This window comes from Dicentrarchus labrax, unplaced genomic scaffold, assembly GCF_905237075.1.
Source record: "Dicentrarchus labrax unplaced genomic scaffold, dlabrax2021, whole genome shotgun sequence".
In the NCBI taxonomy this organism is placed as follows: Eukaryota; Metazoa; Chordata; class Actinopteri; family Moronidae; genus Dicentrarchus; species Dicentrarchus labrax.
The window spans coordinates 25,472,431-25,498,223 of NW_026136713.1; the positions used below are offsets into that span (position 1 = coordinate 25,472,431).

The 25,793-nt window shown below is 41.2% G+C and overlaps 2 protein-coding genes across 3 annotated transcripts in view; one reads left to right on the plus strand and one right to left on the minus strand.

Annotated features, from left to right (window-relative positions):
• Positions 1 to 939: 939 nt before the first annotated feature.
• LOC127374609 (CD151 antigen) lies at positions 940 to 12,386 on the minus strand. The gene is made up of 10 exons (XM_051420160.1): positions 12,290 to 12,386; positions 6,018 to 6,243; positions 5,435 to 5,509; positions 4,184 to 4,309; positions 3,729 to 3,803; positions 3,558 to 3,650; positions 3,284 to 3,397; positions 2,776 to 2,823; positions 2,097 to 2,180; positions 940 to 1,960 (listed from the first exon to the last, which is right to left on the minus strand). The coding sequence occupies exons 2-10, from the start codon at positions 6,066 to 6,068 to the stop codon at positions 1,871 to 1,873; spliced, it is 756 nt and encodes a 251-aa protein (XP_051276120.1). The 5' UTR covers positions 6,069 to 6,243; positions 12,290 to 12,386; the 3' UTR covers positions 940 to 1,870.
• The window catches only part of ptprr (protein tyrosine phosphatase receptor type R), a 30,418-nt gene continuing 16,842 nt past the window's right edge, over positions 12,218 to 25,793 (plus strand). The window contains exons 1-2 of one of the 2 annotated variants that reach the window (XM_051419905.1): positions 12,218 to 12,685; positions 17,538 to 17,875. In XM_051419905.1, the coding sequence (XP_051275865.1) occupies positions 12,604 to 12,685; positions 17,538 to 17,875 (420 nt within the window). In that variant the 5' untranslated portion in view covers positions 12,218 to 12,603. The remainder of the gene's footprint in view (positions 12,686 to 17,537; positions 17,876 to 25,793) is intronic. The other variant, XM_051419904.1, reaches the window with a different exon arrangement.

Consider the following 25,793-nt stretch of genomic DNA (forward strand, 5'->3'; position numbering starts at 1 on the left):
TGTTTTATGTCTCTTTGTTGTTGTTTTTGTTTCTTTGTTGTTGTTTTATGTCTCTTTGTAGTTGTTTTATGTCTCTTTGTTGTTGTTTTTTGTTTCTTTGTTGTTGTTTTATGTCTCTTTGTAGTTGTTTTATGTCTCTTTGTTGTTGTTTTTTGTCTCTTTGTTGTTGTTTTTTGTTTCTTTGTTGTTGTTTTATGTCTCTTTGTAGTTGTTTTATGTCTCTTTGTTGTTGTTTTTTGTCTCTTTGTTGTTGTTTTTTGTTTCTTTGTTGTTGTTTTATGTCTCTTTGTAGTTGTTTTGTGTCTCTGTGGCCTCGTACTTACATTGCTTCTCTCTGTAGTAGTTAAATATGTGTTTGTGGTCATTCTGTGTCTTTGTGGTCGTACTGTAACTGTAAATATTAATCCACTTGGAACGGAAGCTCTGGCTGAGGTGACCCTGATGCCCCCCCCCCAATGGGCCCTGTTCAGTAATCTTCCCGGTCTGTTGAGGGTTGTTAAGACTTCGCTTTGGCTTCTTTTGATGTATTTGATAAAATATTTGCAAAAACTCAAACACACAACTTTTTTCAGTAGTTTGTTTTATCTGCAGAAATAAAAGTCAGACTGTTTCCGGTTGTGGAAGTTATGGATGAAGAGATGCAAGAAGTGAACGGAGAGAGAGGATTACGGTAACACGTTTTTTGAAGGGGAAATATGTCTCTAAATGCGAACTCCTGCTCCCGGCTGGTTTGTGTAAAGCTGGCCTGAGTGAGATGGTGAGGTTTCTGTAAGGAGAGCTGTGGTTTGAGTCACTGCAGAGGAATGTGAGTAAAGCTTAAAGGAGACACATGTAACTAACATTTCTCTGAATCTGACGTCATCGCTGCACAGAGTGGCTGTGCTCGGATTCAGAGGAACTCATTTCATCCATGTATAGAAGCAAGTATGTAACTGTAAATGTTGGGAATCATCATTTATTAACTGAATTTTCTCAAAAACATTATTAACATTGTGATGATGTGACATTTGTTTTTTGGGGGGGGGTCTGTATCAAACAAACATGTATTCTTAAATGTGGAGAAAAAGGTTTGTTGGTCAGGAAATCTCTGCAGAGCTGTTTCACTATAACACTGTTAGTCCAACAGTTTACCTTCAGTAGTACAGTGCAGAGATTTGAACATTGCAAAATAATTCTAATAGTTTACAGTCCGTACGGAGATTTTTGCAACTCTTTAGCAAAAAATCTGGCAGCGGGGTCGAACTAGAAATCTTAAAACTAGCCACTGAAAGACTGTAAAGGACCTTGAAACTTGAAAAGGACAAAGATTTAAGCAAGGTTGCTGAATTTAAGAATGTGTGCCCTAATTTAAGATTAATAATTTGCCAAACAAATAAAAAAAAAATCCTCCAGTCGGAAACAATTTCTTCAACCAGCAGAATAAAAATAAGTGACTTTGTTTTAACTGAAGTCTCCAGAAACAGCTGCTTTATTTCCAACACTGGGACCAGACGACTTTCTGTTAAACTGTGAAGTTGTGCGAGTGCTTTTATTCTGAAAAAAAGGACAATAATCTCCTCTGCTGGGATATTATGCAACCATTGTTGTTACTGGTTAAATCCAGCTCAATATCAGCTGTGAGATCTCAGTAAGTTACTTTTCTAATACAACACATGCTTGATAAGATTATGTTTCTGTTTAGACAGAAGATAAGAACAAGGCCTCTGTGTAGTTGCTATATATGAGGAATTGATCTGTTATATGAGACTTTTTCTCCTCTTATCTCATGCTTTTAGAAAGATATCCAGAAAATGCATCAAAAATGGTTAAAGCTCAATCTCATGCTAGCAGCCTGATCTGACGGGGCCAACAGGTGCTGGTAGGCAGGCGATTAGTTGATGAGGAGCAGTGGCACAAACTGCACCGTGGGGACGTTGAACATCTGGTAGCTCATCAGTGCAGACAGCCCCAGGTCCAACAGCTGGAGGGGAAACAGGCCCAGTTCATTTTCAGAACCACACTGACATTTGTCACTTGCTAGCATGCTTGCTACCTCTTCCCCAGACTCTGAGGAGAAGATGGATATTTCAGAAGGTCTATAAAGACATTAAACTCACCACCAGGACGGAGAGAGCGGAGAACATTCCCAGTATGATGTCGAATTGTCTTGTAACAGAGTCCATGATGAGGGGGAAGCAGTCCTGGTGAGAGAGAAGCCAATGTTAATACTCAATGAACAACGCTTTTATATTCTCCAAGGTCTCCCAGATATGAAATGATTCTTGTATTAAAATATTTTACTACAAAAGTGCTTTAATTGACAGATTTTGTGCCAACTAAAGCCAAAGCCCAATGGGAGACGTTCCACCTGAACTTAATTTGCGCTCTGGTTGATTCCTCTGATGGTCTGATGGGGGTGGGCAGGAGGTTCCTGTATGTGTCTGAATGTTGATTCATTGAGGAAACACAGAAGTACAAACACAGAAGTACAATACAATAGGTGGAAATATCTAATTTTAGGATCTGTGAAGATTTCCTTGATGGGAACTTTGACTGGGATTGTCCCAGACACACCAACCAGGGTTTATTGAATCCAGCAGTATATGAGTATACTGTATCAATTTATTGACAGTAAAGAGTCAGTTCACCCCAATTTCATTATAACATATTCCCTACCTCCCTCCTAATGTACAGTGCTTCCCAACATTTCTCCTTTAGGGGAAACTTCCAGGTGTTTCCTGGAGAACTAGTCTCTTAATTTCCAGGTTTTCCAGGACGCTGTATTTGTCCACTGACCTGTCTGAAGACGGACTTCTTCTGCCAGAAAAGGTTTAACAGAAAGTTCTGGAAGAGGAAACAGAGGAATACAGATTATTTAAAATTATTTTAAATTACATAGTTTAAGTGTTTTCATAAAAACAATTTTAGTATGTTTTTGAATTTAATTTCAGAGATTCACGAGTAGAGGGAGCTCGTACTGTAAATGCAATGCAGTCTTGTTTTTGTGTGTGTTCATGTATTTCTGTCTTTGTGAGCACTTATTTATATATTTTTGGCTTTTTATGCCTTTATTTGCACAACATGCAGCAATTTTAGGCTTTTTTAGGCAGTTTTAGGACCAAAAGGTTGATTAAGGTTTAACTTACTATAAGGCGAGCCCTAATAGAGATTATAGACTGTCAGTTTTGACACATAGTTAAAGATGTTTTTATAAATCTGTCCTTTCATCAAACTCTGTTTAAATGTTTAAACCTTTATATGTATATTATTTTGACAGAATATAATTGAAATGTTTGAAACTCACCCTGTAGCTCACTGTCTGACACTTGCCCTCCATCTCCTCCTCCTGGTTGCACTCACAGGATTTGGGGATGTTGTCCTCCCAGTCCTGGTAACTGAACAGACCGCAGCAGTGCAGCTAAACACAATGGAATAAGAAGAGCTAGTGCCCCCTACAGGCTGCAGGGCTCATTACACCGCACAGAACAGAACAACACACTGTTCCTAACACACAGTTTTATTTCCCAACATGTTATTTTAATGTGAAAATCCCCAGAATGAGTGTGTGAGCATCTTACTGATGTCTGCAGAGCTTCAACCTGACTCTTGATGTTGTCTGCAGCCTGATCCAGAGGAAGAAATGCACGGCACTTTTCCTCAGTCAGACTCAGCTATAAACAGGAGTTTTATTCAGGAGTCAGTCAGTTCTTCTTTTTGTATTTAATCAGTGACTTGATTAGCTTGGTTACCTTGGGTCGGCCGATCAGCAGCAGACTCGTAGCGAACGTACACAGCAGCAACAGCAGGAGGAGACAACCTGAAACCTGAAGTCCCAGAACTGCATCAGAAACCATCCGAACCATGTAGATAGTTTGATATCTGCCTCCACATTTAGATTGTGGCTCATTCTGTCGTCATTTATTTATTATTTCAATTTCACTTTTGAGCAGGAAAAGCATTTCGTCGAGTAAAATCTGTTTTCTTTTTGTTCTCCATGATGAATTGATTTAGCTGCTGTTTTATTTCATTATGTGGAACTAAATAACCCAAATGTTAGAAAATTAATAACTAAACTCAGCCTGTCTTAGCCGCCGCTATCTTTATCTTGACATAGCCCTCTGAAGTTAGCTGTCTTTCAATGACAGAGAGTCTAATTCACAATCTACAGTCAGAGTTCAGTGTCCTGAACTGTGTTTCTGCTCACCGTGATTAAAGCCACCACGTTCTTCTTATGGGCTCCACAGGCTGCTAAGATGGCAGTCACCATGGTAACGGAGCCAGCGATGAAGAAGGTGATGAAGTAGAGGTGGCTGATTGTCTCACCTTCAAACTGGAAAACAGAGAGTTGATTGACACACCAATCAGCTCTTTTAAACCTAACCCTGCTTTGATTGGTCCATGATTCATTCAGAATATAAATATAAAGTTATATTGTGTGACGATGCAAACAAGCTGCATTGTTTTTATTCACAGTCAACAGGAGCCCTTAAACAACCACAACGATACCAAGCTTCTTGTATTCATGCAGCCACAACAGCAAAACTAAAACAATGATTTCATTTAGTTTTTAGCCGGGCAGCAAAGCATTGATTTAAAGCTGCAGGAGGTAACTTTTATAAAAAGAACTTTCTGTCACATTTGCTGAAACTTTCACTTTATCCTGACAGTAGAACAGGAGATAATGTGTGAAACAATCAGGTTCCTCTGACTCCTCCTGGTGCTCCTGATGGGCCCGAATGAAAACAACCAATCAGAGCTGAGAAAGAGAGTTGGTTGTTGAGTCTCAGGGCCCGTCCTCACAAATACATTTTTCTTGAATCCGGATAAATACTTTATCGTATCGGCCTCGTGTCCAGACGGATACGGCGTTTTCAGGGTGTGAAAACTGTATTTTTTGGAAACGGGTCCCAGAGCGGGAAAATCTGATGCCGGATTACCCGGAGTCGTCTGGAGTAGATTTTCCAAAACGATGACGTATTAGCCCCGCCTCTCTAGCCTTTAACCTCAGCCACCGCCGCTAGACGCATCATAACAACAACAACAATGGCGGACTACTACTACTTGTTTGTAAACAGCATATGCTCCATGGCTTCTTTCTATCTTTCTCAGCTCTGATTTCACTCACGCCCGGTTGATTCTTGTAAACGCCATCAGGAGCAGTAGAACGAGTCAGAGGAACCTGATTGTTTCACACATTATCTCTATCATGTTCTACTGTCAGGATAAAGTGAAAGTTTCAGCAAATATGACAGAAAGTAATTTTACCTCCTGCAGCTTTAACTATGAACAGTGGTGCCTTGAACACTCTTCTGTGTACGCACTGCCTTTTTAATACGACAGGGTTCATATACACAACGCTGCAGATTGGGTAACACCTCAGACACATCCACCAAACAAGAGAACCTTGAAACTGTAAACATTGTTTTCATATTGAACTCTGTTGTTTCTGTCTTACAAAAGTTCCTCCATGTAAGTCGTCCAGAAACGGATGCCACAGAGCCACGGGGATGATGGAGAGTCCGACCACAATCTGAAACATGACAGGGCAGCAGGAATCAGAATGATGTTATTTAAAGGTCAATCTGATGACTTTATATTTTTCTTCTGTCAATAAATCCCATATTTTGACTCAATCCCATTTACTATTGTTTAAATAAATGCACTGTATCCATTTCACCAGCAGAGGTCGCTCATGTTCTCCCTGTTGGGGCTGCAAATTCGCATGTGTCATCTTCTCTATGCACTTATGTCTTCTTCAAAAGCTTCTTATGGTAAACTAAACCTTTTTTAAAATATAATTCGACCTTTATTTATACTCGAGGAAGCACTGAGAGGCGACCCTAATTTAAAAAGCAAAAAACAACAACAAAGATATTTAATAACAGAGAAATACCACAATTATCTAACAGAAACACATTAACACTTTCTGATTAGGGGATTTTAATTTGATAATTTAACAGTTAAATAATACTTATGTAAAAGGAACAAGTGTATTTTTATGCATTTGTGTTTTTCTTCTTTAAAGTCCAGTTACTCACTGCGAAGATGATGTTGGAGCTGATGAAGAAACAGCAGTTGACCAGAATCATGCTGCTGCTGCTGCTGCTGCTGCTGCTGGTTAGAGCAGAGAAACATCAGAATGTGCAGGGATGTCGGTGTGAGTCGGCTGTTGTTCGGGGCAGGTGGCGAAAGTGAAACGAGGAGTCAGTTAGGGCCACACGATGGGCAGGGCTTCCCGTAAAAGATGGGAGGAATAGGAAGCTCCTTCAGGATTAGATACGGAGGAGGAGATGCACTTCAGAAAGCATTTAAATACACAGAGACACACAGTAGAGTCCAGTAAAGAAACAGTATTAAACAGGAAAGTATTGCAGTAGAGGACAATAAAGCATTGCAGTAGAGGACAGTAGAGTATTGCAGTAGAGGACAGTAGAGGACAATAAAGTATTGCAGTGGAGGACAGTAGAGGGCAGTAAAGTATTGCAGTAGAGGAGAGTAGAGTATTGTAGTAGAGGACAATAAAGTATTGCAGTAGAGGACAGTAGAGGACAGTAAAGTATTGCAGTAGAGGACAGTAAAGTATTGCAGTAGAGGAGAGTAAAGTATTGCAGTAGAGTACAGTAAAGTATTGCAGTAGAAGACAGTAGAGGACAGTAAAGTATTGTAGTAGAGGACAGTAGAGTATTGCAGTAGAGGACAGTAAAGTATTGTAGTAGAGGACAGTAGAGTATTGCAGTAGAGGACAGTAAAGTATTGCAGTAGAGGACAGTAAAGTATTGCAGTAGAGGACAGTAGAGGACAGTAAAGTATTGTAGTAGAGGACAGTAGAGTATTGCAGTAGAGGACAATAAAGTATTGCAGTAGAGGACAGTAGAGGACAGTAAAGTATTGCAGTAGAGGAGAGTAAAGTATTGTAGTAGAGGACAGTAAAGTATTGCAGTAGAGGACAGTAGAGGACAGTAAAGTATTGTAGTAGAGGACAGTAGGGGACAGTAAAGTATTGTAGTAGAGGACAGTAAAGTATTGCAGTAGAGGACAGTAGAGGACAGTAGAGTATTGCAGTAGAGTACAGAAAAGTATTGCAGTAGAAGACAGTAGAGGACAGTAGAGTATTGCAGTAGAGGACAGTAAAGTATTGCAGTAGAGGACAGTAAAGTATTGCAGTAGAGGACAGTAGAGGACAGTAAAGTATTGTAGTAGAGGACAGTAGAGTATTGCAGTAGAGGACAGTAGAGTATTGCAGTAGAGGACAGTAAAGTATTGTAGTAGAGGACAGTAGAGTATTGCAGTAGAGGACAGTAGAGTATTGCAGTAGAGGACAGTAAAGTATTGCAGTAGAGGACAGTAAACTATTGTAATAGAGGACAGTAGAGTATTGTAGTAGAGGACAGTAGAGGACAGTAAAGTATTACAGTAGAGGACAGTAGAGGACAGTAGAGTATTGCAGTAGAGGACAGTAGAGGACAGTAGAGTATTGCAGTAGAGGACAGTAGAGGACAGTAAAGTATTGTAGTAGAGGACAGTAAAGTATTGCAGTAGAGGACAGTAGAGGACAGTAAAGTATTGCAGTAGAGGACAGTAAAGTATTGTAGTAGAGGACAGTAAAGTATCGCAGTAGAGGACAGTAGAGGACAGTAGAGTATTGCAGTAGAGGACAGTAGAGGACAGTAAAGTATTGTAGTAGAGGACAGTAGAGGACAGTAAAGTATTGTAGTAGAGGACAGTAGAGGACAGTAGAGTATTGCAGTAGAGGACAGTAGAGGACAGTAGAGTATTGCAGTAGAGGACAGTAGAGTATTGCAGTAGAGGACAGTAGAGTATTGCAGTAGAGGACAGTAGAGGACAGTAATGTATTGTAGTAGAGGACAGTAGAGTATTGTAGTAGAGGACTTGTTCTTGGCCCCAAAAACCTTAGAGACTCATTGTCTAAAGATATAGTTACTCTAGATGGCATTAACTTGGCCTCTAGCACCACTGTCAGGAATCTTGGAGTTATCTTTGATCAGGATTTGTCATTTAACTCCCACATAAAGCAGACCTCTAGGACTGCCTTCTTTCATTTACGTAATATTACAAACATTAGACACATCCTATCACAGACAGATGCAGAAAAACTAATCCATGCATTTGTTACTTCAAGGCTGGATTACTGCAACTCTTTATTATCAGGTTGCCCCAATAAGTCCATTAAAACGCTCCAATTAATTCAGAACGCTGCAGCACGAGTACTGACAGGAACTAGAAAAAGAGATCACATCTCTCCTGTACTAGCTACTCTGCACTGGCTCCCTATAAAATGTAGAATTGAATTTAAAATCCTCCTCCTCACCTATAAAGCTCTTCATGGTCAGGCCCCTTCATATCTTAAAGAGCTCATAGTACCCTATTACCCCTCTAGAACACTACGCTCTCTGAATGCTGGGCTACTTGTGGTTCCTATAGTCTCTAAAAGTAGAACAGGAGCCAGAGCCTTCAGTTACCAAGCTCCTCTCCTGTGGAACCAGCTTCCAGTTGTGGTTCTGGAGGCAGACACCCTCTCCACATTCAAGAGTAGGCTTAAGACATTCCTCTTTGATAAAGCTTATAGTTAGGGCTGGATCAGGTGAGTCCTGAACCATCCCTTAGTTATGCTGCTATAGGCCTAGACTATCGGGGGATTTCCCATGGTGCACTGAGCTCCTCTCTTCCTCTCTCTTTCTGCACTCATTCATGTTCCATTAATGCATGTTACTAACTTCACTTCTTCCCCGGAGTTCTTGTGCTTTCTCGTCTCGCAGGTTCTTATTGATCCTGGTGGAGCCTCCTGCCATGGTCCTGCTAGATTGCCATGGCCAATACTGTTGTTGCTGTGCACCTGTCTGTCTCTCTCTCTCTCTCTCTCTCTCTCTCTCTCTCTCTCTCTCACCCCAACTGGTCGAGACAGACGACCACCCACCTAGAGCCGGAGGATCTGTCCTAGGTTTCTGCCTTTTAACAGGCAGTGTTTCCTTGCCCTTGTCTCCAAGGTCTTGCTCATGGTGGTACTGTTGGGTCTCTGTAATTAATGTTATAAAGAGTTCGGTCTAGACCTGCTCTATTTGAAAAGTGTCCTGAGATAACTTCTGTTAAGAATTGGCGCTATACAAATAAAATTGAATTGAATTGAATTGAATTAGAGTATTGCAGTAGAGGACAGTAAACTATTGTAGTAGAGGACAGTAGAGGACAGTAAAGTATTGTAGTAGAGGACAGTAGAGGACAGTAGAGTATTGTAGTAGAGGACAGTAGAGGACAGTAAAGTATTGTAGTAGAGGACAGTAGAGGACAGTAAAGTATTGCAGTAGAGGACAGTAAAGTATTGCAGTAGAGGACAGTAGAGGACAGTAAAGTATTGCAGTAGAGGACAGTAGAGGACAGCATTAGAGGACAGTAGAGGACAGTAGAGTATTGTAGTAGAGGACAGTAAAGTATTGCAGTAGAGGACAGTAGAGGACAGTAAAGTATTGTAGTAGAGGACAGTAGAGGACAGTAGAGTATTGTAGTAGAGGACAGTAAACTATTGTAGTAGAGGACAGTAGAGGACAGTAAAGTATTGTAGTAGAGGACAGTAGAGGACAGTAGAGTATTGTAGTAGAGGACAGTAGAGGACAGTAAAGTATTGCAGTAGAGGACAGTAGAGGACAGTAAAGTATTGTAGTAGAGGACAGTAGAGGACAGTAAAGTATTGCAGTAGAGGACAGTAGAGGACAGTAAAGTATTGCAGTAGAGGACAGTAGAGGACAGTAAAGTATTGTAGTAGAGGACAGTAGAGGACAGTAAAGTATTGCAGTAGAGGACAGTAGAGGACAGTAAAGTATTGTAGTAGAGGACAGTAAAGTATTGTAGTAGAGGACAGTAGAGGACAGTAAAGTATTGTAGTAGAGGACAGTAGAGGACAGTAGAGGACAGTAAAGTATTGCAATAGAGGACAGTAGAGGACAGTAGAGGACAGTAAAGTATTGCAATAGAGGACAGTAGAGTATCGTAGTAGAGGACAGTAAAGGACAGTAAAGTATTGCAGTAGAGGACAGTAAAGGACAGTAGAGGACAGTAAAGGACAATAGAGGACAGTAGAGGACAGTAAAGTATTGCAGTAGAGGACAGTAGAGGACAGTAGAGTATTGTAGTAGAGGACAGTAGAGGACAGTAGAGTATTGCAGTAGAGGACAGTAGATGACAGTAATGTGTTACAGTAGAGGACAGTAGAGGACAGTAGAGTATTGCAGTAGAGGACAGTAAAGTATTGTAGTAGAGGACAGTAGAGGACAGTAAAGTATTGCAGTAGAGGACAGTAGAGGACAGTAAAGTATTGTAGTAGAGGACAGTAAAGTATTGTAGTAGAGGACAGTAGAGGACAGTAAAGTATTGTAGTAGAGGACAGTAGAGGACAGTAGAGGACAGTAAAGTATTGCAATAGAGGACAGTAGAGGACAGTAGAGGACAGTAAAGTATTGCAATAGAGGACAGTAGAGTATCGTAGTAGAGGACAGTAAAGGACAGTAAAGTATTGCAGTAGAGGACAGTAGAGGACAGTAAAGGACAGTAGAGGACAGTAGAGGACAGTAGAGGACAGTAAAGTATTGTAGTAGAGGACAGTAGAGGACAGTAGAGTATTGCAGTAGAGGACAGTAGATGACAGTAATGTGTTACAGTAGAGGACAGTAGAGGACAGTAGAGTATTGCAGTAGAGGACAGTAGAGGGCAGTAAAGTATTGCAGTAGAGGACAGTAGAGGACAGTAGAGTATTGCAGTAGAGGACAGTAGAGGGCAGTAAAGTATTGCAGTAGAGGACAGTAGAGGGCAGTAAAGTATTGTAGTAGAGGACAGTAGAGGACAGTAAACTATTGTAGTAGAGGACAGTAGAGGACAGTAAAGTATTGCAGTAGAGGACAGTAGAGGACAGTAGAGGACAGTAAAGTATTGCAATAGAGGACAGTAAAGGACAGTAGAGGACAGTAAAGGACAGTAGAGGACAGTAAAGGACAATAGAGGACAGTAGAGGACAGTAGAGGACAGTAAAGTATTGTAGTAGAGGACAGTAGAGTATTGCAGTAGAGGACAGTAGAGGACAGTAGAGTATTGCAGTAGAGGACAGTAGAGGGCAGTAAAGTATTGCAGTAGAGGTAGAGGACAGTAGAGGTTGTTCAGCTGGAGTCAGACAGTAGTTGGACAGTAAATCAGGAAATATAATGATGTAATGATGTGATGATGTATTGATGTGATGATGTAATGATGTGATGATGTGATGACGTGATGATGTAATGACGTAATGATGTGATGATGTAATGATGTGATGATGTAATGACGTAATGATGATCTACAAGCTGAGATTAAAGTCTGCGTTGCTAATGTTGAGGATCAATAACATTGATGATCAGACGGAGTCAGACAGCGACTGCTGAAGTTGACAACAGTTGATATTTGTTTGTTTTATATTTATTTTACTCGTCAATGATTTAGAATCAGAAAGTCAAAAAAAATACTGATAATAAAACAATCCTAAATGTATTTACTCTGTATGATTTATTGAACTAATTTATGATCGTCTCTTTATGAACTGTCAACCTGTTTGTTAATAAAGTTTTTTTTAAAAGCTAGCTAAAACTTAGCATGCTATTGCTACATGTAGCTAGCGGCGGCTGCCGAGTTGTGACCGTTTATTAATTATTGATATTAAATATTATTGTTTATTTTACATTTATTGTTAATTCATCGATAGTTATCGTGGGGGGCGAATATTTTACCCCACCTGTGTAATTATTAATTATTAATTATTAATTATTAATTACAGTCTGCAAAGTGAAGTAACGTTAGCCTGACCGTTAATGCTAATGCTAATGCTAATACCTGATGACTCAGGAGATTTAATGTTTGAGGTTTTCTGTCCTTTAGGTTTATATTTTGTCCTGTTTGTGGCCATATTTTGACATTTGGTGGGTTTATATTTTATTATTTACATTTAACATATTGTGATTGATTGATTGATTGATTAATGGCAATCAATTAATTAATCAATATATCTAGTTGAAGAAATGTTTACTTCCGGACTTTCAGGTGAACGGAAACGCCGCAAAAAATTTACATATTTTTTAATTTTATTTAAATAATTATTTTCATATAAACAAAGTAAATCAGTAATTTTTTTTAAATTAAATAAATATAAATATATAAATTAAGGATTATTCCTCCTCTCTCCTCCACCACGCCTTTTCTCCTCCCCTTCCTCTCTCCTCTCTCCTCCTCATCATCACCAGCCCGGCTGCCTCCACCTGAACCCCGGCTCCCCGCACACCTCTGCTTCGTCTCTGGACCTCAGATGGAAAAAAGCGTCTCCCGGAGCCGCTGCTGCACACCGGCTGTTCCTCCTCCAGCCAGGCCGCTGTAGGACACCGCAGGGCGGGGAAGGAGCGTCGCGGGGTGCCGGTGTTGGAGCGGATCTCTGGAGCTCTGGCAGCGTCTCCTCCCTCATGCTGCATGCTGCGGAGCCACAGATAGATGCGCGGAAATATACACCGTCTGCTGTGCTTGATGCTTTAATACAGCACTGAGAGAAGCTGCAGAGGCACATTTGTTTCAGTTTGAGCTGCAGAGAGAGAGAGAGGAAGGATGAGCCACAGAAGAGGAAGAGGAGGATTTCTCACCATGTTTCTTTTCTTGTGTCTGATCTGGACACAGCTGCTGATCACAGGTAAGCGTCTGTTGTGTGTGTGCTGCCTTAAAAACACAACCTAGCAGCAGTAGTGCTTAAATCAATGGATTAGCCTCTTATTGGGGTAATTCAATTGTCCTTTCTGTCATTCACCTTGTAGAAATCACCATAAAATGCCAGTAACAGCTCCTCAGATGTGACCATTTGCTTGCTTGTAAACTGCATATCTGTGTTGGTCTGATTTAAAAAAAAAATTTTAAAAAAAAGCTAAATAACCTCTTTAACATGCGATGGCAATGTATCCATTGCAATTACAGATATTTTATGTTCTCTGTGATCAATTCATGCTTGAATAATGTTTGTTACACCCCTAAAATCTGTTCTTTGTACATTAAAAGCCTCACAACAGAAGCTCGACCCCTCCACAATAATATGACAGGAATATAATAACAATATGTTGTAGTCAGGTGATCAGTTGTCACTAAAAGGGGAAAAAAGAAGGTAGAAATCCTCACAAGGCTTACTGTAAATAAATAATATCTGATATATATGATATAATCTGTAGGGATCCTATGTGGGATGTGATGAGAAAAGCCATCAAATATGCTTAATGTGTTCACTGTTGTGAATACATGACAGCAGGGATGATGTGGTGATACCGTCGAGGAATTCACTGTGAAATAGCTTCTACTCAAGTCTACTCACATTAACGAGGATTTCAATTATTCATGAATCAATCCCTCCTTCGAGTAATCATTTCGTGTTGAGTGCTCTGAGGTAAACCCGACTAGAACTATGTAGAAATAACAAATCTTCTGTCTGATGGTCTTTTTTTGTTTATGTAGGTCATACAGAGGCATCAGTAATAAACTGTTTCATAACCAGTTAAAAACTCCTTGTTGTACGTTTAAATAAAAGGAAATATTTGAGTTTAACCATAAACCCCAAAAACTTATTTAAACTCCACACCTTCCTTATCTTTTAGGATTATTTAAAACTTCAGCACAAAATGCCAAAATACTCTAAAACAGCGACTTCAGTCCTGTTGAAAGGTGTCACACTGAGGATAATATAATATAAATGTAATATAATATTCATGTTTTCATTAGTTTTATAATCAGCTGAAAATAAGAAATGTTGTGTTTTTGTTACAGTAGAATATTTTTATCTACAGATGCCGCAGGTCGCCTTATGTGGAGTCCGCCATGTTTCTACAGTAGCCCAGAACAGACAAACCAAATACTGGCTCTAGATTTGGGCCTTTTGCTTTGTTGTGGTCCTCTTTTATTTTGCGTCACTGTATGTAAGTAAGTAAATAAGGCTGTTTATTGGCTTCACTCTCTGATAAACAACCTCGTCCTGCATTAGAGCTAACAATGACCAAACATCCGGGAGAAGAAAACACCTAATTTGTGAAAAAAGACGCCTGTTAAGTTTGTTTGATTGTTAAAAAAATGTATAAATGAATAATACAGACAGAGAATTGTATAACAAGTTCCTAAAGGAGACTCAATACTACACTATACTAAATAATCTGCACAGAATTCATCCAAAACGCTTGATTTCACACTATTTGGGTTCATTGCACAGTTCATCAGTTGTTCTCTACTGTAATTGTTCTGCATTGAATATAATCTACAGTGTGTCTCTTAGTTTACTCACTGATAGAAAACGAGTCTCTTAAAGGAAAAGGTTGGGAACCAGTGATATGTTGGGATTTATTTTAATCTAATTCTAGGAAAACTATCCACAATATGCATAAAATCTGAGCATAAAGTCCCTTTAACATCCACTGTGAAGCAGTTACGGGTTAAATCACAAAAATTAAATACAGAATTAAAACAAAATTCTTCCACTGCAGATCGGATCCCTAAAAACTGTCTTTTCAACTTAGCAAGAAACATGTTCACATAGTGTTTGTACTTTAATTATACTTAATCTGCAGAACCTTTTTCCTGCTTTGTTTACAGTAAATACTGAAGCTTATTTGTGTAACTGGAACACAGTAATGAATGCCTACAACATTTTAAAGTCCAAACGCAGGAATGTCTGGATGTTTATTCATTTTCTAACATCACCTGCAGACAGACTGTGTTTGCTGGGGAGTGTGTCTCCCCACAGAGTTACCGGGTCAGCCCTCTCTAACTCCTCCTGCCATTGGCCGACAGCTCCCTCCGGGGCGAGAAAGGGCCGACTCTGCTGTCCAATCAGAGCGTGGCTCAGCCCAGTGTTGTGCATAGCAACCAGGACGCTGTCGCTAGGGAGAAAAGAAGCCAGAGAGACGGAGAGAGAAGCTGTGTCAGCTCAAAGGACTGATTCAGTCAGCTGAAACCTCCTGTTTTTAATTCAGCACAGCACAAATATAACGCGTGCATTTATTTTTGAGTCGACAGCCTCTGAGCTGGCTTTAAGCTCCCTCACACACAACCTAAACAACTCTTGTTTCCACCAGTCAGAAGTACTTGCACAGCAGATCTTTGGCACAGATGCAGCCAAGAAAAATAGTGCTGTCATGGGCTGGCAGACAGTCTGGTAGAGTCAGAGGACGCCGTCAGATATTCTCTTCCTTTCTCTGCCAGAGCGAACAGACGAGCGGTCTGTCAGCTCGGACTGTGTGCAGGTCGGACTGAAGCTGTATGAGAAACCTGCAGCATCAGCTCTGCTCAGATCACTCAGGTTTTACTAAACCTTCTAGAAACACCTGCTGCAATCTGACAGACCATGATTCATCATATTTCTTTCAGTGTTGTAATTTTAGCCATGCTTACTAGGGCTGCACGATATGGTAAAAACATCATCTTACACATATTATATTGGCTGATATTGTGGTATGATTCTGAGATCTGGACATCGCACTTGGCCATATTGTGATTGTGATAATATTTTAGATTAGTTGTGTGGTCCTAAAAGCTAAAAGCATGTCTGTAAGGATGGAAATGTCAGTGTCAATGTCAGTCTTGGCAGTCCAGACTCCGTCGGCTCCCGGCTAATCCAGAAAAATGCAAGTGGGTGGTTACTGAAACTCCCACCTGTCACTCAAAGCAGCCACGCCCTTAATTCTGCATAACTTTAACCCTTGATATAATTTAAAGGGGTGAGTTGTACAGTTGTCATGAACGGGGAAATTAAAGAGACCAACAGGTTGTAAGCATGTTTATTTCTGACATTTTATTATGAGACCTTATGGAGAGTGACTCACTGCTGGAGCCAGCCTCTAGTGGCTGTTAGAGGAACTGCAGCTTTTTGTTACTTAGCCCCGGAGGTTGCATGCTTGGTTCGTCCACCACTTTTATGCCAGGAAACTCCATTGACAGTCTTTGGGAACTTGACCTGCCTTTGAAAAATCTGTGTTGTTCTCAAATTGAATCAAACTGAGTGATACATACAGTAGTTGGATTTCCACCCACATCCTCTTAACGCCACCCAACTAAACTCCTGTTTCCATGATAATTGAAACTCTCGTTTGTGCTTCAGCTCATAAACCATTTTCCTATGAGTGCCCGATCGCTACTGAGCATGTGCGACTGTCAACAGAGATGGGAAGGAAGTGAGATGGCTCACTCCTCAGCTACAAGAAACTGTTGTTTCATTCTTTTTTAACACTTATTGAGCTGCTGGATTTACTAAACCGACGAGGCGTTTTATTTGCCCCAGGTGATCCTTATTGTTGAGCCCTGCCTCTGTGTGATGATAATGTCTGCTAGAAGGTGGGTTTCAATAGGCTCCCTTTCTCACATTAAATCAATGTCTCCTGTTCTGTCATCTGCCCAGGGGCTACATATAATATAATATAATACAAAATAATATATAACTCTGTATATGTTAAATAAACCAACCGAATACAATAAATGGAGTCTAAACATCACAGGAGAAAAAGGAGCCCTCCTGTTCTCCTACTATCTTCCATAAACGTCTCTGCGTTTACTTCCTAAATCCCTGATTCCTGAAAAGGGAAGATTAACCTTTTATCAACCTGCACGTCCTCGTTGTCTTTGCAACCAACAAACACTGGAAATCAGTCAGATCGCGCTCAGGTCCAGCTCCTGAAGGTTCTGCTCTGTGTTTTCTTTAAATAGACAGTTCACATCTGAAAGTCTGTGAATGTGAAGCCGGATGCTGCTGAGATAAATAAAGACCGAGAATGAATTATGCAGTGTTCATGTTGATCACGGTTGGGTGAGTTCAGTCGGTGTGCAGGGGTTTCCTCTCCGCCTGCAGACTGATGAAAGAGAGAAAGGCAGATGGGATCTCCTGCTCTCATCTCTTACACTGCTGTGTGTCCTGCTCAATGTGCAGCGTTGGAGGGATGCATATTTAAAAGATTAGATTGTGTATATCCAGAGGTATGTTCATATGATACTTAGTCAAGCAGACAAAAGAGTAACATCTGCATACCTTCAAGCTACGTGGTTAAACTCGTGAAACAGCTGCAGGTTTAGGCAACAAAACTACTTGGTTAGTTTCAGGAAAACATCATGATTTTGGTATAAATAATTATAAGTTAAGCGAGTACTCGTCTGAAACAAGTATCCGGTACAAATATATCAGCTTTTATTATCTCTGGTGAAAGTCGTGCGTTTGTTTGACCCAGTTATCCACCCCAACTGCCTCCTTACATAGTCTTTCTCACTCTTTAAACTACGTCACCTGCTGTAGATGGGTGGAGCTGTAGGTAGATGACAACCTGCTGCCGGTGTAATTATAATCCTGTCAGCAGTAGCGGTAGCTAGATAACTACATCTAAGGCATTTAGGTATATTTAATTATTAGCTGACTGAAAAGGAGAAGTTGCTTTTATGTACCTGAATCAGCATTGTTTCAAAAGTCACTATGAACAACCAGCTACCAACTATCATCTTCATCTCACCTGACATCTTCTTCTCCTCCTCAGAGTCGTCTTCTGGTGACCACGAGCTTCGTCTCTTCCCGTCTCGCCGCTCCAGCCGTCTCCCTCCACCTCTGCACCCCCAACATGACTTGAACCCACAGCCTAATGTGGACGACCTTCCAGTCGAGTCCCACCCCCACCACCTCCACCACCATCATCATCATCATCTTCACCACCGTCAGCACCCTGCCAGGTTGGCCAAAGTGATGCCTGCCGCCCTCTTGGACTCTCGCTTTCGTCAGGAGCCCAGCGGCCAGCAAACCCTCAACCTGCTGGCGCGACCGCATCACGAGGTGCAGCCGGAGCACGCTGTGGTGTCTGCACGCCACCTGGTCACCGTGGTGAGTAATCTGCTCCCTGATTGGCTGACAAGGGAAATGGGAAGGTTGTTTTCCCTGTTAGTCTCCATCTGCAGACAGACAGTGTGGGGCGGGGCTATGATGCTGTCACAGTCTGAGCTTCTCATGCTAGTTAGCTTCTTCTGTTTATTTCAAGTGAAATTGTTTCCTGTGTTGTAGGAAAGAGAGTCTTTTTTTTTTTGCCGTTTGAGGACATAATAAGGACATTTTTAACCTTGCGAGTTGCCAACAGGGTTGGGGGCGATTGTGCAAATATATCAAGCATTTTTGGGGCGATTTAATGATCTGCAAGAGGAAGAAGAGGCCCACAATGTTTTCACATCTAACTCTCTGAATTAAGGGTTTATGTTTACCAGTTTGATACCAGAGAATACATTAAGATGGTGATTTACTGTGGTTCCGACCAGGACTCTGACTCTGGAGACAGATTTTGTTTATTAAAGCTATAAGAGCTTGTGCTACGTAGCAGAGCTGAAACCATGGTGGTCTTTGTCTTTTGAATTATCCTTAAAAGTAGACGTGCAGATATGTGACAAACCTGAGGGGGCAGACCTACAGCGTGATGTGTTTAAAGGATTATGGAAGATTGTAAAAATACAAAATGTCCTTCCCTCCTGTAGAAGGGAAGGACATCTTTAAAAGAGTCTTAAGAGCAGCACACATCAGAACATCTGCACCTGCTGTTTGCACCTCAGCAGCATGTTGTCAGGATACGATACTCCAGGAGAGCAACAATCTTATTACATTTTCTCTCTGAATTGGGACCTCCGGGCCTCTGTACTCTGACTACATCTTCTCTGGACTGTATCATCTGTCCAGTTTGGGCTACAGGTGTCACTGATGCTCCCTGATCGGCCGGCGTGGCTTACACCTTACTGTTGTCTTTTGAAAGGAGATGGATAAAGTGTGAAGTCAGTGAGGAGGGTTTTGGAGTCTGAAGGTGTTTTTGATGTAATCTAACACCGTCAGCAGCCGGATACGAAGTGTGTGTTCACTTTATTAGCATCACCAGACTCCTGTAATGTTAGCTCGAATCTGAGAGCCTCAGTCTGACGACCAGCTAAACTCCCGCGGCTGGAGGCTGCAGATTAGAAATGTCTGGAAGCTGGAGTGAGTAAGCACTTCTGCCGACATGATGGTCTTTATAAAAGAAGATCCTTCTCGAAGGTCACAGGCAACTAATACTGAGGAGGTCAGAGGTCAGAGCAAACAGACAGTAAGTGAATGATGGATGAGGAGCGGCAGATTCCTCTGTAGCTTTGGCGCCAGAGGAGAGATGCTGCACTCTCTGTTGCCATGGAAACACTAATCATGAGTGTGTGTGTGTGTGTGTGAGAGACCCACTTACCTTCACAATGGGCGGTTGCATAACTCTTAGATAAACAGCAGTGACCTTCAGAGTGACATTGAGACACAGAAACAGACAGACAAAGACGAGTGTGTGCAGGTTGATAATGAGTGAGTCAGGAGGATAAAACTGGATGATGACTGTCTGGAGTGGGTGAGAATAAATCAATACACATAAGAATCTTTATATGATGCCAAAAATAACGTTGGTTAACAACAGACTGAGCTTCAGTGTGAGGACACAGTGCAGCAGTGCTGGAATGGGACTCAGAACGAGGAGTGAAAACGGTTTTAACGTTACAGAGGCGACTCAATCTGCACGCGGACCCTGAGATGGATCTGAATGTAGCATGAACCGGTCGTTGACTGAAGCTTTGCTGCTAGCAGCGTCTCCACTCTCGTGAAAGGTAAAAGGTCAACGGCAGGGTCTCGCCTCAAGAGCGACGAGAGGGGGCAAAACCCACCTGAGCCACATTGTTATGGTTGCTGGGAAGGTGATCGGTGTGCCCCTGATGGCTATATATGACCAGCAGCTTCCCTGCAAGGCCAGGTCCATCCTCAACTGTACACCCCCCCCCAACCTTCACCTTCAGTTTAAAACTCTTCCCTCAGGCTGAGGAATAAAAACTCCTTCGTTCCTTACGCAATAATCCTACTTAATTTTAAATTTTTAGCATCAGATTTTAACATGCTGGGATTGTAAAATAACTGAACTGCAGTAACGTTAGCGCAGCGTGGCTCACAAAGTCTGTTTCTAAGTACTTCGAGTCCTCGAGTCTACCTCTGAGTGTAGTTAACTGTCAGTTATGTGTCATTTGTAGCTCAGAGGGTAAATAAAGGAGTTTGCTAAAGATTCCCTCCTCTACAGAGGAGATACTGAACTGTGTGTGTGTGTGTGTGTGTGTGTGTGTGTGTGTGTGTGTGTGTGTGTGTGTGTGTGTGTGTGTGTGTGTGAGCCACAGCTGTGTTTACAGTCTGTACTGTGTTCACTCTGTAAAAAGGACAGCACACAGTTAAAAATGGCTAAAATCACAGCGTTATTGAGTCTTCTGTTAATGGACACACACTGTTGCATTGTGGGTCACAGCTGCTTTTTTTCCTCCAGCTAGGAATAAATTCTTAAATCTCTTTGGTTTTACCAACTTTTACTAAAAAGTTAATTGAATTTTCATCCAGATTTGATATTATGTTCCAGAGCTGCAACCTAATCGATTATTCTGGTGATTGTTTTTAGTTAATCTTCTTTAATGGAGACAAATGGACATTAAGATAAGATAATATTATATTATATTATGATATTCCTTTATTTGTCCCACAATGTTACAGCAGCAACGTGGATAGAGAAAAATCTGTATAAAAAACAGTAAAAGTAGAAAAATAATAAATAAAAAATAAAAACACTGTACAAGAGAAAAAACATTAAGAATCCACAAACAGATAACACAAATAGTAGCAGCAGCAGTTGCACATGGGCAAGAGATTGCACAGTGAATATGGAATGGTAGTGCACAGTAATTACTGCACATTGTTATTATATATAAATATTATATATAAACATTAATCATTATTATTATTGATGCCGAGATGGGGGGGGGGTCTACTGGGAGCAGTGCTGGTTGTTAAACAGTCTGACAGCAGCAGGAAGGAAGGACCTACGATGTCTCTCCTTCACACATTTGTCCCTGAAGGAGCTGCAAACATTACACCTGCAACATGGCGGACTCCGCCAGAGGAGGACCCGCTCCTTCTGTAGATAAAAACATTCCTACACGATTCCTACATTCAGGTGATTATACACTAATACAAACATACATATGAATATTATATTCCATCCTCCTCGGTGTTACACTGCGGAGCTTTTAGCTCCTCTCGCATCAAACCGAACACTGAGTGTGGAAGTGGGACAGTCAGACATTTATTTATAGGAGAAATGTAGCAGATAATTAATTTAACTGAATATCTGCACGGCCTCAACTGTGAAGTCTCACCGCCAACACTCCCACAATCCTCTGCCAGAACAGTCAGAGGTGCTGTCACCACAGATGCATTGTGGGAGGGGAGGCAATCTGGAGAAACCTCCGGTGGAAACCAAAAGACAGACGAGTTTACAGACTGCTTACCTGTCTGTCTGTCTGTCTGTCTGTCTGTCTGTCTGTTGACTGTTTCTGGCTCAGTCGTCACAGCAGTGCGGGTCCAGGGGTCCTTGCGGTGGGATATAGGTTACCCTGCACAGTGCCTGATGAATAAAACACACACACACTTTAGTGCAATGAAATATTAATATGAAATCTAAATTTGTACTGTAAGTAAATAAAATATTCATGTTCAGGTTACCTGTAATATAGCATTTTGGGCCAGTTATTGGAAGAGCCTTTAAAAAGACTAAATAATTAAAGTCAATTAATCCCCCCCCCCCCAGGCTCCTCTGTAGTTCACACCCTGACTATGACTTGACTTCTGTAGCTCGCTCTGTCCTCTGCTGCACTTTCTGCTTTTATCAATGAGAAACCGCTGAGAGGCTCCACACTGACTTATATAACCTTATTCTGCGTTAATTGACTTCCTGTGTGTGTGTGTGTGTGTGGTCACATGACCCGTCCCTGCAGGCTGCTGCCGTTCCATCACATCACTATGGAGACCACGTCACTAATGGACGGAGAGAGAAAAGAGTCGGAGGTTCAGAATGAAGGATTTTAGTCATCGGACGTCTGGATCTTAAGTTATCAGAGAAACAAGCTGAGCTAACGTTAGCAGCAGCTCGGCTCGCTTTATTCAGTGTTTTTTAGAGGTTTTAATCAGCGGGTCAGTTTGTTAATATACAGCTGCAGCTTTATTTAACTCCATTATATCAACTATAATAATTATTAGTATTCTTCCAGTCGGTCTTTGAACGTCTCATAACAGAAGAAAATGTGTTTGGATGGAGGCTGAGAGGCTGAGAGGTTGTGTAAGTCCCAGATGGTACCCAGTCACCTCCCATCTCTGCATCTAACATGCCTGCAAGACACTGTGTGTGTGTGTGTGTGTGTGTGTGTGTGTGTGTGTGTGTGTGTGTGTGTGTGTGTGTGTGTGTGTGTGTGTGTGTGTGTGTGTGTGTGTGTGTGTGTGTGTGTGTGTGGCCTTTGCTCCCCTGTCAGGTTCTCACAGCACGTGCAGGCTGGTTGTCACACACAAACTGTGTGTGTGTGTGTGTGTGTGTGTGTTCAGGCATGAAGCACTGAATGTCTGTTGTTAGTGGAAGTGAATAAACTGAATTTAGGATTCTGTGCTTTGTATTGATGAAGAAGGTGAAGCAGCAGCAGGTTGGGATGATGTAAAGCCAAACACCAGACTGGACTGTGGTTCTCAGCATGCGAAGGTTTGACTGAGGAGCATCATGTCAGATGGTTTACAATGCAGAGCGTCTGTGTTGCTTCAGTCAGTTTGCATCACGTGTGAACAAATCCTCACCCATCTGTTAGTAGAGAACCGTTCTGAAGCCTCGAGTTCGGCATTATGGTGAGCACCATCCTATCCTGAGATAAAAATGGCGAACAGGGACACTGTTGGGAGGTAACACAGTCCTGTATCGGGGCCAATAAATTAGGTGGTATCGGATTGGTGCACAGACCTCTCAGATACCTAATGGCGTGTTTTAGGCAGCGTCAGAACAACGCTCCGAGAACCGGAGGGGCTATAATGCTAACTCAGCTCTGGGTTTTGGGTCTCGTTCCTGAAGCACTCAGACACTGTAAATAATTCTGAAAGGATAAACAACGTGATCAGCAGGTTCTGATCTTTAATTTAAAGTGATGTGATTGGCTGATGACCAAGTTGAGTCTTTGGCTGCTTTACCTACAAAGAGTCAGTGAAATAAATCTTTAAACCTGCAGAATCAAATCACAGCAGACGGGTTCACTAAGTTCAGATCTCAGCCCACACACACATACAGAGAGTGTGTGTGTGTGTGTGTGTGTGTGTGTGTGTGTGTGTGTGTGTGTGTGTGTGTGTGTGTGTGTGTGTGTGTGTGTGTGTGTGTGTGTGTGTGTGTGTGTGTGTGTGTGTGTGTGTGTGTGTGTGTTACCTCTGCTAGTGGAGGGAACTTTGACGCCACTTCAAACCCACAGAGAGAAACATGATTCACCCCGGACTGCAGCTTTATCTGGTTTCTGTACAAACACACATTTGACCCGAACGTTACCAACGTATTTATATCTGCTCCTCCAGCACCCCTTTTGGTTGCTGTAGTTAAGTCATTTTAAATTGTTTTGAAAACCTTTTACATATTTATGTTGAGATAAAGATGTGATGCTGATGATTTAGTACGATTTTCCACACGCAGGAAGGTCTGATTGCATATTTCTGAGGCTGCTCTGCTCTGAACTGGAGCCTTTTTTTTTCTCAAAGGAACCAACACAAGCGTGAATAATCCAACCTCACGTTAACCCACTCATTCAGCTGTGTGTGTGTGTGTGTGTGTGTGTGTGTGTGTGTGTGTGTGTGTGTGTGTGTGTGTGTGTGTGTGTGTGTGTGTGTGTGTGTGATCTCATCGAGCTGGATGTTGCACGTGGTGCTCACGTTTTTCCCGCCAGCACTCTGAAGAAAAGCTGCACAACTAACATGACTCACTTACAATCCTTTCATTATTCAGGCTAACTCAGTGCGATATTCCTGAGACAATATATGTTGTTGTTACAGCCAATCGTGTCTCATGGCCGTGGAAAGGGTCAAAGAAAATCCTGTTGTCATTATTTTTGAATAATTTATGAGGGTAAGAGCTCAGCAAACAAGCAGGAAAAATCAGTATAGCATGAGCAGTGGAGGTATTGTAGTGTGCATCCCATAAAGTTCATCAGTCCCAGTGTGAGTTAAAGACCTTAAATCAGAAGTTTAAATAAGAAAAGATAATAAGATTAGAGGAAACATTAAATGAGAGCTGGAGACTAACTTCAGAACTTGCCTGAGAATGATCAGGTGTTTAAGTTTCCTTCAGTATCAGAGTAATCCAGTGATAGTCTGTACAGACAGGAGCTGCTGATGGCTAATTCAGTCTACTTTTAATGGTGTTAATTAAAGAAAGTTGCAGCCCACAGCCAATTCACTGACTCTGTCACATTTCACCTCCAGTTTAAATCCCCCCAAACCAGTTGATCAGATAACAGGTATGATATCCCCCAAATAAATGTTGTATTTACCTCGGAAGTCAGACGTCTTAGTGTCCACAGATAGAGACGGACACACTGAGAATGAGCTGTCAATCATAAGGTAGCCCCGCCCTAAAGCATACCCTGCTTTATGGTCTGTTTTACTCTAAATGGGACCATCAGTTACTAAATGAACATCATGCTGTATGGAAGAAGACTGAAACTAGAGACTGAGACCAGAAACTCATCAGGAAACTGTTTACTGAGCTCATACATCAACTTCTCCATAAGACTCAATACTATCAGACTTCTTTATTGCAGCCCCCTGCTGACCATTACATAAAGTGCAGGTTTAAGACACTTCACAGACGCTCTGTCCGTTATATAAACTGTCAGTGGTTGAGTGGAGCAGCCATCATGGATTTAGAGGGTAGGTGAGGTTCCAGTTGAAACAGTTTGATCCCTAAATGTCAAAGTTCAGGTGCATTTCCAGATCTTTCCTACAGCGCCACCTTGGCTCCAGTTGAAGCTGCTGCAACAGTATTTTTTTAATTTTAGGGCTGCAACAAACAATTCCTTTCATTATTGAGGAATCGGACGATTATTTTTATTCTATTATTATTATTATTATTATTATAATTATTATTATTATCTATTATTATTATTATGATTATCTATTATTATTATTATTATTATTATTATTATTATTATCTATTATTATTATTATTATTATCTATTATCTATTATTATTATCTATTATTATTATTATTATTATTATTATCTATTATTATTATTATTATATATTATTATTATTATCTATTATTTTTGTCGACTATCAGTTTAAAGCTGTAAGAGATTAAATTCTCAGCGAATCGTCACATTTGAGGATCTGAAACCAAGAAAATGTTGCAGAAAAAATGCGTTTTGCTTATAAAATGAACCGATTATCAAAATATTTGCAAATTAATTTTCTGCCGATCAACTTATCGATCAATAATATTAACTAATCTTTGTTTTCATGTCTCATTTTTGATTGTAAAATATAACTTAGCCCATTTCCTTCCTTTCTTTTCTGACCCCCGACCCCCTCTATGATATCTGATTGGTCCAAATTGGATTCCCCCCCCCCCCCAGCCTTTACTGCCCCCGAGGGCAATTAGCTAATCAGTGGCTGTTACTGTGTGTGTGTGTGTGTGTGTGTGTGTGTGTGTGTGTGTGTGTGTGTGTGTGTCTGTGTCTGTCGGACAGAAATAGCACCTGATCCTGACAGGAAGCGCAGCGGGATAATGGCATTACCTGGACGACAGCCAATCAGGTGGCAGGTTGCGCTCCGTCCCCCTCTAAGCCAATCAGAGATCACAGAGTGACTCGATCAGGAAATGGAGCGAAAAGTCCCCGAGCTCTGACTGACAGGCAGCGTCTCTCTCTCT